We start from the raw sequence: 14,786 nt of genomic DNA on the forward strand, positions 1-14,786 counted from the left end.
TAGAGTAGTCAGTCTGAATTAGATTGAGTGGCTTAAAATGTTCCTTTCAGTGTCCATTAATTCACACTTACTATTTTAAATTTTATTTTGCCATTCTGGCTGCCCATTAAGGTTTTTAAATTCATTTTGTCATTCTTCACAATCCTTCGCCAACCTAAATATTTCACAGCAGCTTTTGCTCCCTCCCCATTCACTCCGTATGCCAGGTTACTGATAAATATGTCTACCGGGCTAGATCATCAGCTGGCGTAAATTAACACAGCTCCATTTGGACCACAGAATACAATTAGTTCTAGTATTGATTTCCAAGAAACCCTACTATTAACGTCTGTCCATGATGAGAAATATATGGGTATTCCTGTGTCATGTCAATGGGGACTTTTTTAGGTGTTACTTTAAGCTGAGACCCATCATAACTCGTACATAGGCGTCCTAAGTAAGAATGAAAGGTAGGCCCAGGTGGTATAAAGGATAATGCTTTTATCTGAGCAAAAAGGAGTAAAGATGAGCCAAAAACAGAACACTTATTTGAACCAACTCCACTTGGAGAAAATGAGGCCAGAGCCAATCTATCCTGACCTGGGTTTTGCAAAACACAAACCCAACCTTTTGAGGCTTTGTAAAGACCTCCTGATCCCTAATCTCCAGTACCTGTCTATACCACACCCTATCCTAATTTTGAATTGCACACCTAACTACTCCCTAGCATGGGAGGACTTAAAAAATGTGCCAAGGTGTTTGTCTATCTAGATTCTGACAGCCCATGTGCTCAGGACTCTACAAACATTCCATAATGATAATCACTGCCCCAAGGGGTTCACAGTATAAACTGGACACTAACATAGGAAAAGTTCAATATCATTAGAGTACCGTGGTGGATTATTATTAATCTTAGTGGAAGGAGAGTGTCGAAGATCTGACGAAAGAGAGGAAGGTTTGTGTGGCACAAAAGGGGTTGTGTTTTCCAGTGCAAGAATGACACAGAAGAATGCATGAAGAAGAATGGAAGGGTACCAAAAGGCAAAAGGAAGGTTTAAGTAGCTGGAGGGTATTAAGAGGAAATGACTGTTTCCAGAGAATATTTATTTAAAGCCTAGCATGCGAATTGTAGCAAGCATTTGAATGATAACTCCTTGTGCATTCCTGTGCTCGCTGTGCTCGCTTCTTGGACCTCTTGCTAGATCTTGAGTGCCAGTTAATATTCCTCAAAGTGTACAGTTTCCCAGAGCATGGCCAGAAATGCTCATTGGATCTCAACGTCTTCTGTTTTGACTTTTGTTTGTTTTTGTTTTATTTCAACTGGTTCCTACCTCCTGGCCTTGCTCTCTGATTCCAACACAGAAAACAATGCCCTCAGACATTAACTGTCTCCTTGTTTCTGAAGATTCAATCTCTAACTCTGGTGTCAATGCATCTCACATGCATGATGTGAGAATCCTGCATGAACATGCCAATGTAGTCATTGTTACATTTTCCATACGTGCTCTGTGATCCTTGCATTTTTGTACCTGGGACTTTAGGCTGTTCCCCAAAACCTGGGATGTCTGGTCACCTTAACTTTATAGGAATCTCATTTGTTTATCTCGGTTGTTCAGTATTCAAGTTTTAATGAAGCCAAAGTTCTCTGGAGCGATTAAGAAATCACATCCAACCTGGCTGGCTGGACTCACACCCTATTAATTACTTTGCTTGAAGGGAGTTAATGTTCCTAAAAATCTTACGTACTTGCTTTTTGCCAGCAATAACTTTGCTACCTTCCCATTAAAAATCATCTGGCTGCCATGCTCGTCTGTAAGATATTAGCAATGGAATGGTCTAGATAATTAGTCCTGCCACGAGTGCAGGGGACTGGACTAGATGACCTCTTGAGGGCTCTTCCAGTTCTATGATTCCCATAACATTAAAAAGCCCCTGCCATGGGCAATCCAGTTATTATGCAAATCCTTCCCCCTTCTCCTCCAGTAGTATCATGGCTCTTTCTGTATTTCTTTTCCAATTGCTGTTGATTACCACTCTGTTGTTATAAGGACAGAGATGTGCATTGGGATTTCACAGGAAGCCAAGTGCCTTGGTGTGACAACATTGCAGACTCCAGGACACTGTGTCTAGAGAGGCAAGGCTCCTCTGCGTCATCCTGTTGTCAAGGTGATCGATGACAGGGCGACTTTGAACATTTGTTTTTTTTATCCTTTCAGGCCCAGGTATCCAGCAAGTTGGCTCAGTGATGTCAAGCTTCAAAGGCAATGCCCTTAGGGGCACTTTCTTCCTGGTCTTCGGGCTCGGTTGGTCTGTGAAATACCCACTGAAATATCTGAGCCGGACGCTGAATGCAGACAGTCAGGCAAGTCGCTGGATCCAGAAACTGGATATCCTCGAAGGGGCAGCCAAAGCTTTCCTTGCTGTAGCAGGTAAGGACGGACTATTAGTCACTACTACTTTCCCCAGCAGCCCAATGGCCCATGAAAAACCTGCCATTATCATGCTGCGAGTATTCTCTCATCAGACTCTGTGGACTTACCCCGTGGCAGAAAATGGATGATTCTGTTTTCAGACGCCTTAGTGGCCTTCATTTTAGCATTTTATATAGAAGTCTTACAACATCCTCAAAAACAGTCAGGCAAACCCTACACCACCATACAAGCATGCTTTATGAATGGCATACCAGAAAGTGTCTCCAATGGATGATCCTAAACAAACTCCATTGGGACTTCTCATTCTCTCCAGCCTGGATGATATTCTGCTTCCTATCCTCATTTAGAAGGAAAAAACATGATCTGTATTTGCCTCTATTGTCTAGGGATGCTGGCTGAGCAGTTCGTCCCCGACGGCCCCCACATGGGTCTCTACAGTGGAGAGACCTACAGCTGGGAGAAGCTGACTAACTGGCAGTACACGACCATGTACCTCTTTTATGGCCTCTCGGGCATTGTGGATGTTCTCTCCTATTCCCCGCTCAAGCTGTCTCTGGGACTGGATCGCCTCTTGCTGTCCGTGGCTATGTTTACTGAAGGTGAGTAGTAAGTAATGATAAAAGGGCTGAACTGTTTGGCTGATGGAACTTTCAAATGACAGAAACTTGGTTGAGAGAACATAGCTGGAGATCTAATAAACTGCTTCACCAATCATTGGGTCACATTTTGATGGGATTGGATATGAAACCGTGGCTGGTCCCCAGGTTCATGTGAAAAGTCTCAAAGCCTCAATTGAAGCTCTCAATGCACGTGGCCCAAGGTTTGAACCTGCAATTAAACCTGGCCAGTTCGGTGAGGTTTTGTGTTCTTGTTGTTGTGAGCATTTTGCCTAGTTCTAATTACACGCATCCAGCAGGGCAATGAAACAGTCCCAGGGCCTTTTGTTTTTGGTGGTGCAACATCCCAACTCGGCCATGTTGTGTGGAAAACAAAGGCAGCAATAGCAATGGTATATGTCCACTACATGACAGCTAAAGAGGGGAAACAAACTTTGTCTAATAACCAGAAAGGCAGAACCAGCTTTGGAGGCATGGGAAACAGGCGTGCATAGGGCATTGCCTGCAGTGATGAGTTGGGTATTTGGAGGCTATGCATAATTTACAGCCACTAGATGGCAGTGGTGGTTTAGGGAGAGGAAGCTCCTTCCCCTCTCCCATGGTCCTGTGTGATTATGGGGAAGGAGGTTGGTTGTGTTTTAGGACCTGATCTAGGGTGACCAGATGTCCCGATTTTTATAGGGACAGTCCCGATTTTTGGGTCTTTTTCTTATATAGGCTCCTATTACCCCCACCCCCGTCCCAATTTTTCACACTTGCTGTCTGGTCACCCTAACCTGATCCTTCTCGTGGGGTGACTTATGGTGGTCTGTAGTGACCGAAATGGAGCTTCTTTTCCTTGGCTTGATCCTTGGCAGGGAAGAAATTTCAGTATTAAGCTCATTGTTATGCTCCGAGATGTGGACTGACTCTTATTGCTGCTGCTTGTTTTGGAGTGGGAGTGGGTACTGCAGGCACACCCGTCTGATGTCCTATGGGGCAGACACTATAGGGCAAAAGAAGCTTTAAGCTCTGCCTTGCTGGAGGAAGCAGATAAAGTCTTGGGGTGCAATTTTTTTAAGCTTGGTACTATTGGGTATAATGTGTTATCCTCCTTGCCGCTCTCCATGACTGAAGATTATCAGAGTGGGGAGCTCTCACCTGATTTGTCCCATAAAATTCAAATATCCATCTTTGCCTAATGGGCAGGTAGTTGCACATGCACAAAGCAGGAAAAAAAATGTATCTATCTATTCCATTAAATGCAACCCACGCTTGCTATGGTCACTGATGAATCCTCTTCACTCACTGTCTCGATACATTTTAATTATTATGTAATGTGGTTTGATTTTTGGCAGGTTTCCTGTTCTGTTTCCATGACTACAATAATACCGCTCTGGATCAGCACCTCCACTCCTTGCTGCTCATCGCTATATTTGGTGGAGCCCTTTGCGCCCTGATGGAAGTGTTCCTGCGGGATCACACCATCCTGGAGTTCTTCAGAACCAGTTTCTTCATCCTCCAGGGATCTTGGTTCTGGCAGGTCAGTTGTTCTGATTTGATACTTTCAGCTGAACTATAGGTTTGGTGGGGACAGGGAAAGAAGAGAAGGCAGTGCTGTTATTGTTTGTATTGTGATGGCACCTAGGAGCCCCAATCATGGAGCAGGACCCCATTCTGTTAGGTGCTGTACCAACGCAGAACAAAAAGACAGCCCTTGCCTCAAATTGCTAACATTACTCATTATAGACCAATGGTTAGTATCCTTTAATTATTGGTGATCTTGTCGGGTGTTTCTTAGTAAATACCATGTAACTATATAGCTGTTCATTCTTCCAGATAATTTGGTAATGACACATTGGGCCAAATTCTCTATTACCTTCAGTGGATTTACACCATGGGTGAATTTTGCCCATTGCGTCCTTAAATCACTTAGCTCCTACTTTGGGAAGGAGCGTCCATCTGTGTTTGTACTGCTAAGCTAGCATAATGGTATGTTGCTCACCCAGTTTCACTTTATGGGGAAAGGACATGGTAAGACCAATAAAAACTTCTTTAAGGTATTGAAGTCATTGTCAAAAAGGATTTAATCTCTGGATTCTATAGATTGGTCTGAATATTTCACCACATAAGTCATAGGTTTCATGCTCTTATTTTGCACCGCAGCTACTATATGGAGACTTGAGTATATATGCAATATTGACCACTCCAAGTATTACAAAATCTTGAATTGGGCCCCCCAAAATCAGGAGTAGAAAACTCACCAAATATTGTGAGACTTGTAATATAATTGTGAAAGTTGGCAACACAGTACAATAGATGTACCTCAGGCCATGTCAAAAACCCATGAGCTGTAAGACCTGCATTAATTTTTCCAGTGGACAGGCCACCAGACGGAAGGTCAGGAGCCCAGTTCCTCACCAGCTCTGCCTGGGATGCACTGTACTAGCTTGGGCAAGTCACTTTGCCGCTCATTGCCTCTATTTCTCTACCTGTCAAATAAGCGTAGCATTCACCTGCCTTTAAGGCTTTATTTGTTAATGTGAGTATTTTGTTTGTTAATGAGTCAGAGACAGAATCATGTTGCCTGACTCCAGAGCCTTTGTTTTAACCACTCTATAGAGAGATTTCCTAGACAAGAAATATTATAATCTTCTTGTGTCCAGCACCTTGGACTAGACAAATTCTAGTGCTCGGGAGAAGGGTTTGGGGGAGGGGAGAGCAGAAGGAACAGGCTAGGTCGAGGTTTGCCCCGTATCAGTCCTTCTGTTCAGAATTGTAAAGGTGAGCCTATTCATTCCTGGCGTCCGAAGAGTTAATAGAGACCGATGTATCATTAACAAATCCCCCTGTTTAAAAAGTTTGTCAAGCCAAGAGGTTGTTGCAAGCAGGGGGGATTGGTGAGGACTGTGGTTTGATAGTGAGCCAAGAGCATTCTGCTTCTAGTCAATGGGTGGATTTGTCCATTTCTCGACTAAATGCTGAGGCTGCCATAATAATTAAAAAGTGCAGAGATGTGCTAGAGGGGCTGATACCCATCTTTCGCTGTAAAACGGTTAATCTTTTCTTCTTCTAACCAGATTGGGTTTGTGCTGTCCCCACCATGGGGAGGGCCAGGCTGGGACCAGACTGACCGTGGAAACTTCAAGTTCCTCACCATGTGCTTCTTCTGGCATTACGCAGCTGCTCTTCTCATCACAGCAGCCAACTCTGTTTTTTCTTATTGGTATGTGGTGGGGCGGGGCAGTGGCAGGCCAGGACTAGACAACAATTTGCGTCTACTTTACAGTAATTAGTCATCATTTGTCAGTGGCAGATAGTTTGTGCAATAATTAGAGCTATTTCAATAGCACTGCAGTGCTATGCTGAGCAACCTGTTCACATTTTGCTGTGTGCAAAGAATTCAGATTAGTACCAATGGGAGTGACATGTATGTATCAAGTGTAGGAGAGAATCAAAACAAATAAGCACCTAAAGCTGCTGCTGTTCTATGGGTAACAACCTGTTTTTATGGTGGGTGCTTCCATAATAACTTAATTACTGTTGTTGCTCGAAAATATTTAATTGATTCTCTCATTGTTGACACAGGTAGCAGTGGGCTTTTAGGGAACAAAGAGTCTGACTAGTTGACTATACCAGGTTAACATAACCAGACTAAAAGCATATGCCTAAATTAAAAGTCCTTATGCGACAAATGACGGTGAAGGATCTCATGTTACATAGAGTTGAACAGTTTTTGGTGTAACAAAGATAGCAGGGTTCCCAGACCATTTGAATTTGTGTAAAGTCACTAGGAGACAGGCTTGTTGCCATAATCAGTTACTAAGCTAGATCAGTGTTTTATCATCAGGCCAGTGTGCACATTAATATTTTTATTTTCCTTTTTTTTTTTTTTTTTAATGCAGGTACAGAAAGGCATGTCAGGCAAACTTTGGAAATATCGATGTCGAACTCGACTGTGGGTTTTGTTTACGGAAAACCAACCAAAGCCCTGAACCTGTCCTTCTCCCAGAGGACGGGTTGGATGAAAAGTGAGGATTTGGCTGATTTCTCTGCTTTCCTGAGGATTGTCATCTTAAGAGCTTTAAACAAGGGGAGATTTTTATTTGCCATTTTAAATAAAGTTGAGACTTTATAATGGAGTATCTAAGGTGGGAGGAAAGTGTGCACAATGTCCCATTATGCAATATGTACAGAATTAAGGTGTAAGAATTTTCTCTCCCTAGCCCCCCATCGCTGCAGATTCCCTTATACCCTTTAGAGCTGAAAAGTGTGCTGATTTTTTTTCCTTTTTAAGTTATTTTTAAAAGTAATATTGTACATATTGGGTGTAGACATTCAAATGTTACGACACTACATGAGCAAGTTGGCTTTTGGAGTCTCATATCTATGTGGTTGGCTAAGCTATTTGTACCTCCTTCAGCTAATCTAGTTTCCGCATTGAACTGTAGAGTTGGAAACCCTAGGCTGGCATTTCATGAACTACCCTGAAATGGGTTTGAGCAAAACCCCTGGATTACAGCTAGAGTACTGAGAGGTAGACTGGAAGGTCATCATTCTCTTTCGTGTGTTAATACGATATATTTAATTATTTTTGTGTACAGTATAATTTAATTATATAATTTTCAAGTACATGGGTCTACAAATAAAAATATTATTTTAAAAAGGCATTCACGCACATCTCTTGAGCTAATGCACCAAGAAGGAAAAAAACTTGTGTAAAAAATTATTTTTTCCATCCTAAACATTTCTGAAATTTAGCTCACCACTTCTCCCCACCCCCTGCCACTCTAAATATCAGTGGAAATTTCCAGGCTGGAAGCTCTTGCTATGGAGTAGTCTCCTAAAGGAAGTGATGGAGGTTTCATCCAATAAAGAAGTGCCACTCATGCTGGAGAATCCCTGAAAATTGTGCTATAGGGCTCATCCTTGCACAAGCTCGGGTGCATTAACTAGATGTGCTGGGGCTAGGTAGGCCTTTTCTGCCTCTGCTTTCCATGATTCTGTACACTTTGGAGTGGGAACAGAGAGAAGAGAAAATGAACCAAGAAAGAAGGTAAAATGGCCATTGTGCCCGAGCACTGCACAAGCAGAGATTCATTCAGGAGGTGCCTATCCAGACTGCTAATTAATGTATTGGGGGGGGGGGGAGGGGATTTGTTAGAGGCATGCAACCCTCCTTGTGGCTATGGATACAGGCAGCATCTCCATGTTCCTACTACAAGACCTTTCTGCAGCTTTCAACACAGTAGATCACAAAGAGCTGCTGACCTGCTTACCATGCATGGCACAAGCCTCTTGAAGTCATACCACAGAAAAGAGTGAAACTCTGCAATGCAAGCTGCGTATGTTCTACTCCCCTTCCCTGAAGGCAGGCCTCTCCACCCACCACAACTGGACAAAGTGATGCACAACCCCAGGGTCTCACTCAACACATGAGTTTGTTAGATGAGTTGACCTGCTTCCCTCTCTGGAAGATAATGTATCACTTCATTCTAACCAAACTGGGTTTCTGCTGTACCGACCTTGGGGAGGGCCAGCCTGGGACTGGACTGACCATGGAAACATCATGTTCATCACCATGTGCTTCAGCTGGCACTATGTGGGTGCTCTCCTCCTCATTGCCACAAACTATGCCATTGTTTACTGGTATGTGGTGAGGTTAGGCCAGGGGAGAATTGTTGAATGTGCGTATATTACAGAAACTAGCCAGGATTTGTACCTATTGTGGCTCACTGACACACAGCTCTCTAAATTCCATTAGACGGGTACAGTGAGAGGTTTAACTTTGATGTGTCGACAAAACTCCTATTGATGCCAATAGCTTTAAGATGCACATAGACACAGGACAGCAGACCCCTGCCGTTCCATATCTTTGCTTGATGCAAGGCAATAAAATATGTAGACTTGGACATTATTTGACTGGCAGCTGCTTATTGAAAGGCTGAGGGCAATCTGAAAAAGCAAGCCAGAAGATACAAAACTTGCAAGAAGAGCAGGGAATAGCATTGAAATACTTAACCAATTCACTGCTGCCAAAAGCATACATCCCAGTTGTTGTCTTCTCTAGGTCATCTAGTCAAACCAATGAAATGCTGGGTACATGCCAGGTTGGTCTCAGCGGCATGACTATTTGCATACAAGCATAACTTCCTGGCAAGCCATTCTTCACTGAAGTGGTTTAACTAAAAGTCAAAACTTTTGTACTATGATCATTTTTGGGAAATGGAGGCCAAGAGCCCCATTTTTGGTATCCTCTAACAAATATGCTGGGACTCCAAAAAACTACTTATGCATGCAGGAGGTAAACGTATCAGAGTTGTTAGGCTCTTTTTAATTGCATCTGTATCAATGCATGTCTGTTGCAGCTGCCTTAAGAAGTGGAAGAGAAACATTGGAGACCTAGAGATTGAGACTGAAAAAATGAAGTCAGACACATGTGTTTACTCTGCCATCCTCAATGGATCAGATGAAAAGGGAGGATGATGGGTCCCAGCTGGTGGTTCTTTCCTAAAGATCCTGAGGAATTTTAAAAGGAAATTGTGGGTGTGTTTTTTCAGTAAACACTTTATACTGGTGCTTCAGTGGCTGTAACCTGGTAGATAAAGCACTGGACTGGCAATTGGGACCTGGATTCTATTCCTATCTCAGCCATGGTTCTGAGCTTGGGCAAGTCTCTTCACCTTTTTGTACCTCAGTTTCCCCATCTGTAAAATAGGGATAATGACACTGACCTACTTTATAAAGTGCTTTGAGATCTACAGGTGAAAAATGCAATATAAGAGCTAGAAGGGGGGGAGGGATAGCTCAGTGGTTTGAGCATTGGCTTGCTAAACCCAGGGTTGTGAGTTCAATCCTTGAGGGGGCCACTTAGGGATCTGGGGCAAAATCAGTACTTGGTCCTGCTAGTGAAGGCAGGGGGCTGGACTTGATGACCTTTCAAGGTCCCTTCCAGTTCTAGGAGATAGGATATCTCCATTAATTTATTTAAAATATTATTTATTTATTTTATTATATAAGAGGTGAGTGGTATTATTTTTTTCTAGCATAAGCATAGTCTCAAGATGTGGAAACACCTTCTCTCCCCTATTAGCTCTATTAAAACCCTTTAGAACATGCATGCATCCATACTTTGTTTCAGTGATGTTTAAAAAATTGATTGTAGATGGCATATTCTTTACATTCATACTGAACCACAGAGCTGAGAGGACAAGGGTCTGCAGACCAATGCTGCCCCTTTGCCAAGTAGTAGAAAATTTGGGGACTTTGATGTGGGTAGTTTTCCCCTTGGAAGAGAAACTAGTGAGACAGACTCAGGTGTATTTTCTAGTGTGATTTTTATTTGTACAAATAAATTGTACAAAAAGTCCTGTTAACCTTGAACATAGATGAACAAATCTGCACTCTGGTAGTTCCACATACAGAAACCACTGATTCTAATGTTATGGTCAAGAAACAGTTCCCTCCTTTCTTAGGGTTGCTCTCTTTATTTAGTCATTGCTCAAGCCTGTCTCAGAAGATCCCCTTCCCCCCCCCCCCATCCCTATTTCAGATCCCTCTGGCCTACATTTACTGCTGCAAGGTAGCTTTGATGTCTACAAGCATCTTAGCTTCTTTTCCCATCTCTTTGTCAATAGAAATACCAATGCACTTTCTGTCCTTGAAAATCTTCTCCTTACTCCCGACTATAGCTGAGTGAAAAATTGATTTTTTTTTTTATTTTTTTTTTTTTTGCTGAGCTGAAGAAAGTACTGTTTAGTTTCTAACTGAAAGTGAAGGTTTTTAGTTTTCTTGCCAAATGGAGAAAACAAAAACAAACAAAAAAAATTGTTTAGTCAAATGAAACGTTTTGAATGTAAATTCAAAACGCCATTTCATTTCAGTCATTTAAAAACTGGAGACCCTTTTTCTTTTTTTCCAGATTTTTTTTCCAACCAAAACTATTTGCCAAATTTGACCTAAATTCACAGATAATTTTGGTGCCCTGAAAAATGCATTTTTTGGGGGCAAATTTAGTATGCACTGAATTTTTTTTGCCTTTCTCTACTCCTGATATTGGTGCTGCTGTTTAAGAGGTAGCTGATTTGGGGGCTTTCAGATGGATCTGTAGCATTTCTCGCTGCATCTTGACATATTAGGCCACTTGGGTGCCTAAATATGCAATTCCGTGTCTAACTTGAAGCATCTATGTGTGAAAATTTTGGCCAGTATTCAGCATGAATTTAAGCCCCTCTTTTGAGTCTCAGTACTGCAAGGTGCTGAGCTCAGTGGCTTGGACCAGTACAACATTTAAGCACATGCTCAACTTTAAGCATGTGAGAGTAATCCGATTTAAAGTCAATGGAATATTCATGGTCTTAAAATTGGTCACATGCCTAAATGTTTCATTGGATGCAGCCAGAGTACTCAGCACTTGGCAGGATCCAATCCCTGGTTAATGAATAATTCATGAAGTAGGTGTGGTGTATTGAGGACTGTGCTGGAATTGCAAGCTATCACTGTAAGAGGATCAGCGGTGAGGGGTGTTTTAGGTCCTGCTTGCAGGGTAGAAGATTCTATAGCAAAGCGTAACAGAAGAGTCAGTTTGAAAAGAGCTCACTTAAAGCAAGGTGGGGTGAGTTGTGCCTCCCTGCAGTAGGGAGCAGCCTGTTTTTCTTTCCCACTGTTTTTAGATTCTTGCATGTTATCATTCTGAATTCTAGGAAATAAAGTCGTGTTATGTTGCAACCTTCCAGGAAGAGTATAATTGGGTTTTTTAAATCAAATTCTCTGTGTATGCCAAAACATAACACTGAGCCTCTCCTGTCTGAATATATTTAGACTTGGAAGGATTAGATATTTATCAGTAAAAGTTGATTTCACCACACACACACACACACACACACACACACACACACACACACAGAGAGAGAGAGATGGGAAAAAGCAGTTCTATCAATAATGATTGAAATTTACAGAGAGGCAAACTAAGAAAAATACTGCTTGAAAACTGATTAGAGTTTGATTTAAGGACATTTATTTTATATATTTTTGACATGTGTATTAATAGTTTGTGTTTTTAATGGTTATAAAGCTTTAACATTTTGAATCTCAACGTCTACTGTTAAATAATTGTCTGACCTCCCCACCCATTGTCTGGCATAATATTTCCCGCAACTGTGAAAATTTAACTGCTAAAAATAATTTTAAAAAAAGCTTAAAACACAAAATTTTGTGCAACTGTGAACATTTAAATAAAAATGCTTAAAATAAACATTGAAATTATCTGTCAGAATTATTTTTTAAAAATCAAGTTGGTTTTTCATAAGTATTCACTGAGTAGTTTGGAAGATTAATTTTCAGGCTGTGATTTGTTTTGGCTATTTGCTATTGTGTGGTTGGTTGTCCAGGTCACATGGTTTTGTTTCTGCTCCCTGACTTGATGACTGAAGCTTTTTAAACAAGAGAATAATCAATAACAATTAGTTGAACAGTAAATAATACATTTAAGGGGATGAATTTTGTGAACAAATACTCATTCCTGTTAAAATTTATGAAACTTTGGGGGTTTGTGAACGCATGACAAATACACAGTGGTTTCCTGAATACTTCACATTGAATAATATGATTCAACACAAATCACAATTTTTTATGACCGTATTTGTGAATCAGGGGGTTTATTTTATGACTGGCACTACTGAACTGTGACTGTTAACAATCTACAAAGGTGAATACTAGCCATAGAGCCAGTCCCTTTTAGCATCTCCTTATGTTGCCCTCAATCCAGTCCTGAAAAATGGACAGGTATTTGAAATTTTGACACAGCTTCTTTTTTGCTATTGCCATTGCTCGGCAAGCAAGCAAAAGGGCACAGCTGGCATTTTACGTTATTGCACTCTAAACTAATAGGTGCTATACGAACAAATGCACTGAAATGCTTAACAATGCAAATTGTTCTCATTGGGAGAAGACCTGTCACTCAGGCACCAGGGAATGCTAGATTCATGGGTGTTCAAGGAATCAGTGTTGTACAAATCACTATTGTATAATGCAGTGGCTCTCAACCTTTCCAGACTATTGTACCCCTTTCAGGAATCTGATTTGTCTTGCATACCCCAAGTTTCACTTCACTTAAAATCTACTTGCTTACAAAATCAGACATAAAAATACAGACGTGACACAGCACATTATTAATAAAAAATTGCTGACTTCCTCATTTTTACCATATAATTATAAAATAAATCAATTGGAATATAAATATTGTACTTACAATTCAGTATATAGTATAGAGAGCAATATAAACAAGTCATTGTAGTACATTTTAATTTGTACTGACTTCGCTAGTGCTTTTTATGTAGCCTTTTGTAAAACTAGGCAAATATCTAGATGAGTTGGTGTACCCCCTGGCAGACCTCTGCGTACCCCCAGTTGAAAATCACTGATATAATGTGCTTCAGTACATTGTTCAGGTAGAAATGCAAAGGTTAGTTTGCACATACAGCAGGCCAGTCATGAAGTGGTTGTGTCCAACGTAATGTGGACGACATCCCCAAATGACCTGTCAACGCTGCAGCTGAGTCAAGATCTGATTACAATGCAGTTGTCCAGTGACCCAGCTAGAAAGTGTTTCCAACTTGTCATTTTGATGGGAACTTAGCTGTTTTATTAGCAGGGCTAAAGTTGGATCCATTCAAGACTGTAGCCTGGGTAAAGAATGTGGTCAAGGTCACTTCTACACAACAAATCAAAAATTGTGTTGTAACCATGTGCCCTGAGTGGTTATAATTGTGCCATAAATGGGGTCTGAGGAACATTCTTCAGGCGAATAGCTGGGTCTATCCCTTTTTGTCACTAATAGGGATGTAGAGATGGAAATGTAATGTGTAACTTATGGATGGTTTCACAACGTAATCTGAGTTCCTTTTTTGTAAAAAAATTTATTATAAAAAAGAGCAAAAAGGTGTGAGCATGTCTCATGGTAACTGGCAAAATGCCTGCCTCATGTTGGATGTTCTTACTCCTCACCCACAAGTTTATTTTAAATTATAATCTTTTGGACAAATTGACAAAAAGTTTCTCTCATAAAAGCTAAATCTTAACTGACTGGATAAAATATGGGTAATTAAAGATAGATTTGTGAGTTTAAAAGGGGCAACAAATGATACAGTCTGGCTCGCTGACCTAAGCAAGTCATTGGAAAATGGAAGGAGCTGCTACTCTGCAGAGTCTAACTCACGATATAGCAGCACTGAAAATATCTGACCGAGATTGGAAATGATTTCAAAGATTATTTTTGTCCTTTCTAGAGACGTCTTCAGTATTAAATCTCATCTAGCTTATATAGAACATGAATAACAAACTGCTGTGTAAACTAATGAGCTTAGGGGTGAAATTTATCTCACTGAAAAACAAAATGGACAAATATGAAGAGAAGTAGAATGACCTAGAAAATAGATCTCATACCAGGCACCACTGAAGGGGAAAATATTATTTGTTTGCTTCAGAAATTCCTCCCTGAAGTGCTTAAATTGGGACTTCAGCCGCCCCACACAGTCTGTCAGATCTGGCTGAAAAAGGCGGGAAAATGATAAACCTACACCCATCAGTTCTAAATTGCTAACTGTGAGTAATAATGAGATACTGAATGTTTCTAAGAAAGCCCAGGAAATATGACAAAATTGCCTATACATTTTATAACCTTATTTGGTTGGTTAGTTGGATTTATTTATTTAGTATGAACTGACGTGAAAAGGGCTGCCTTTAATGGAACAAAACAGCTTATAAGAGGGACTAACATTAG

General features: G+C 41.0%; 1 protein-coding gene across 1 annotated transcript; it reads left to right on the forward strand.

Annotated features, from left to right (window-relative positions):
* The first annotated feature begins 2,224 nt into the window (after nt 1-2,224).
* On the forward strand, nt 2,225-7,042 carry LOC135889420 (transmembrane protein 45B-like). Its single transcript, XM_065417283.1, has 5 exons — nt 2,225-2,408; nt 2,798-3,010; nt 4,366-4,550; nt 6,088-6,233; nt 6,913-7,042. Exons 1-5 carry the CDS (start codon nt 2,225-2,227, stop codon nt 7,040-7,042), a joined length of 858 nt encoding a protein of 285 aa, XP_065273355.1.
* The last annotated feature ends 7,744 nt before the right edge of the window (nt 7,043-14,786 follow it).

The sequence above is a fragment of the Emys orbicularis genome, chromosome 15 (assembly GCF_028017835.1).
Source record: "Emys orbicularis isolate rEmyOrb1 chromosome 15, rEmyOrb1.hap1, whole genome shotgun sequence".
In the NCBI taxonomy this organism is placed as follows: domain Eukaryota; kingdom Metazoa; phylum Chordata; order Testudines; family Emydidae; genus Emys; species Emys orbicularis.

Excerpts from the sequence above, each read along its gene's own strand:
- LOC135889420 (XM_065417283.1), top strand. The coding sequence starts at position 2,225 with ATGTCAAGCTTCAAAGGCAATGCCCTTAGGGGCACTTTCTTCCTGGTC. Across the intron at positions 2,409-2,797 it reads AGCTTTCCTTGCTGTAGCAG|GGATGCTGGCTGAGCAGTTC; the intron begins GTAAGGACGGAC and ends TCTATTGTCTAG. Across the intron at positions 4,551-6,087 it reads AGGGATCTTGGTTCTGGCAG|ATTGGGTTTGTGCTGTCCCC; the intron begins GTCAGTTGTTCT and ends TCTTCTAACCAG.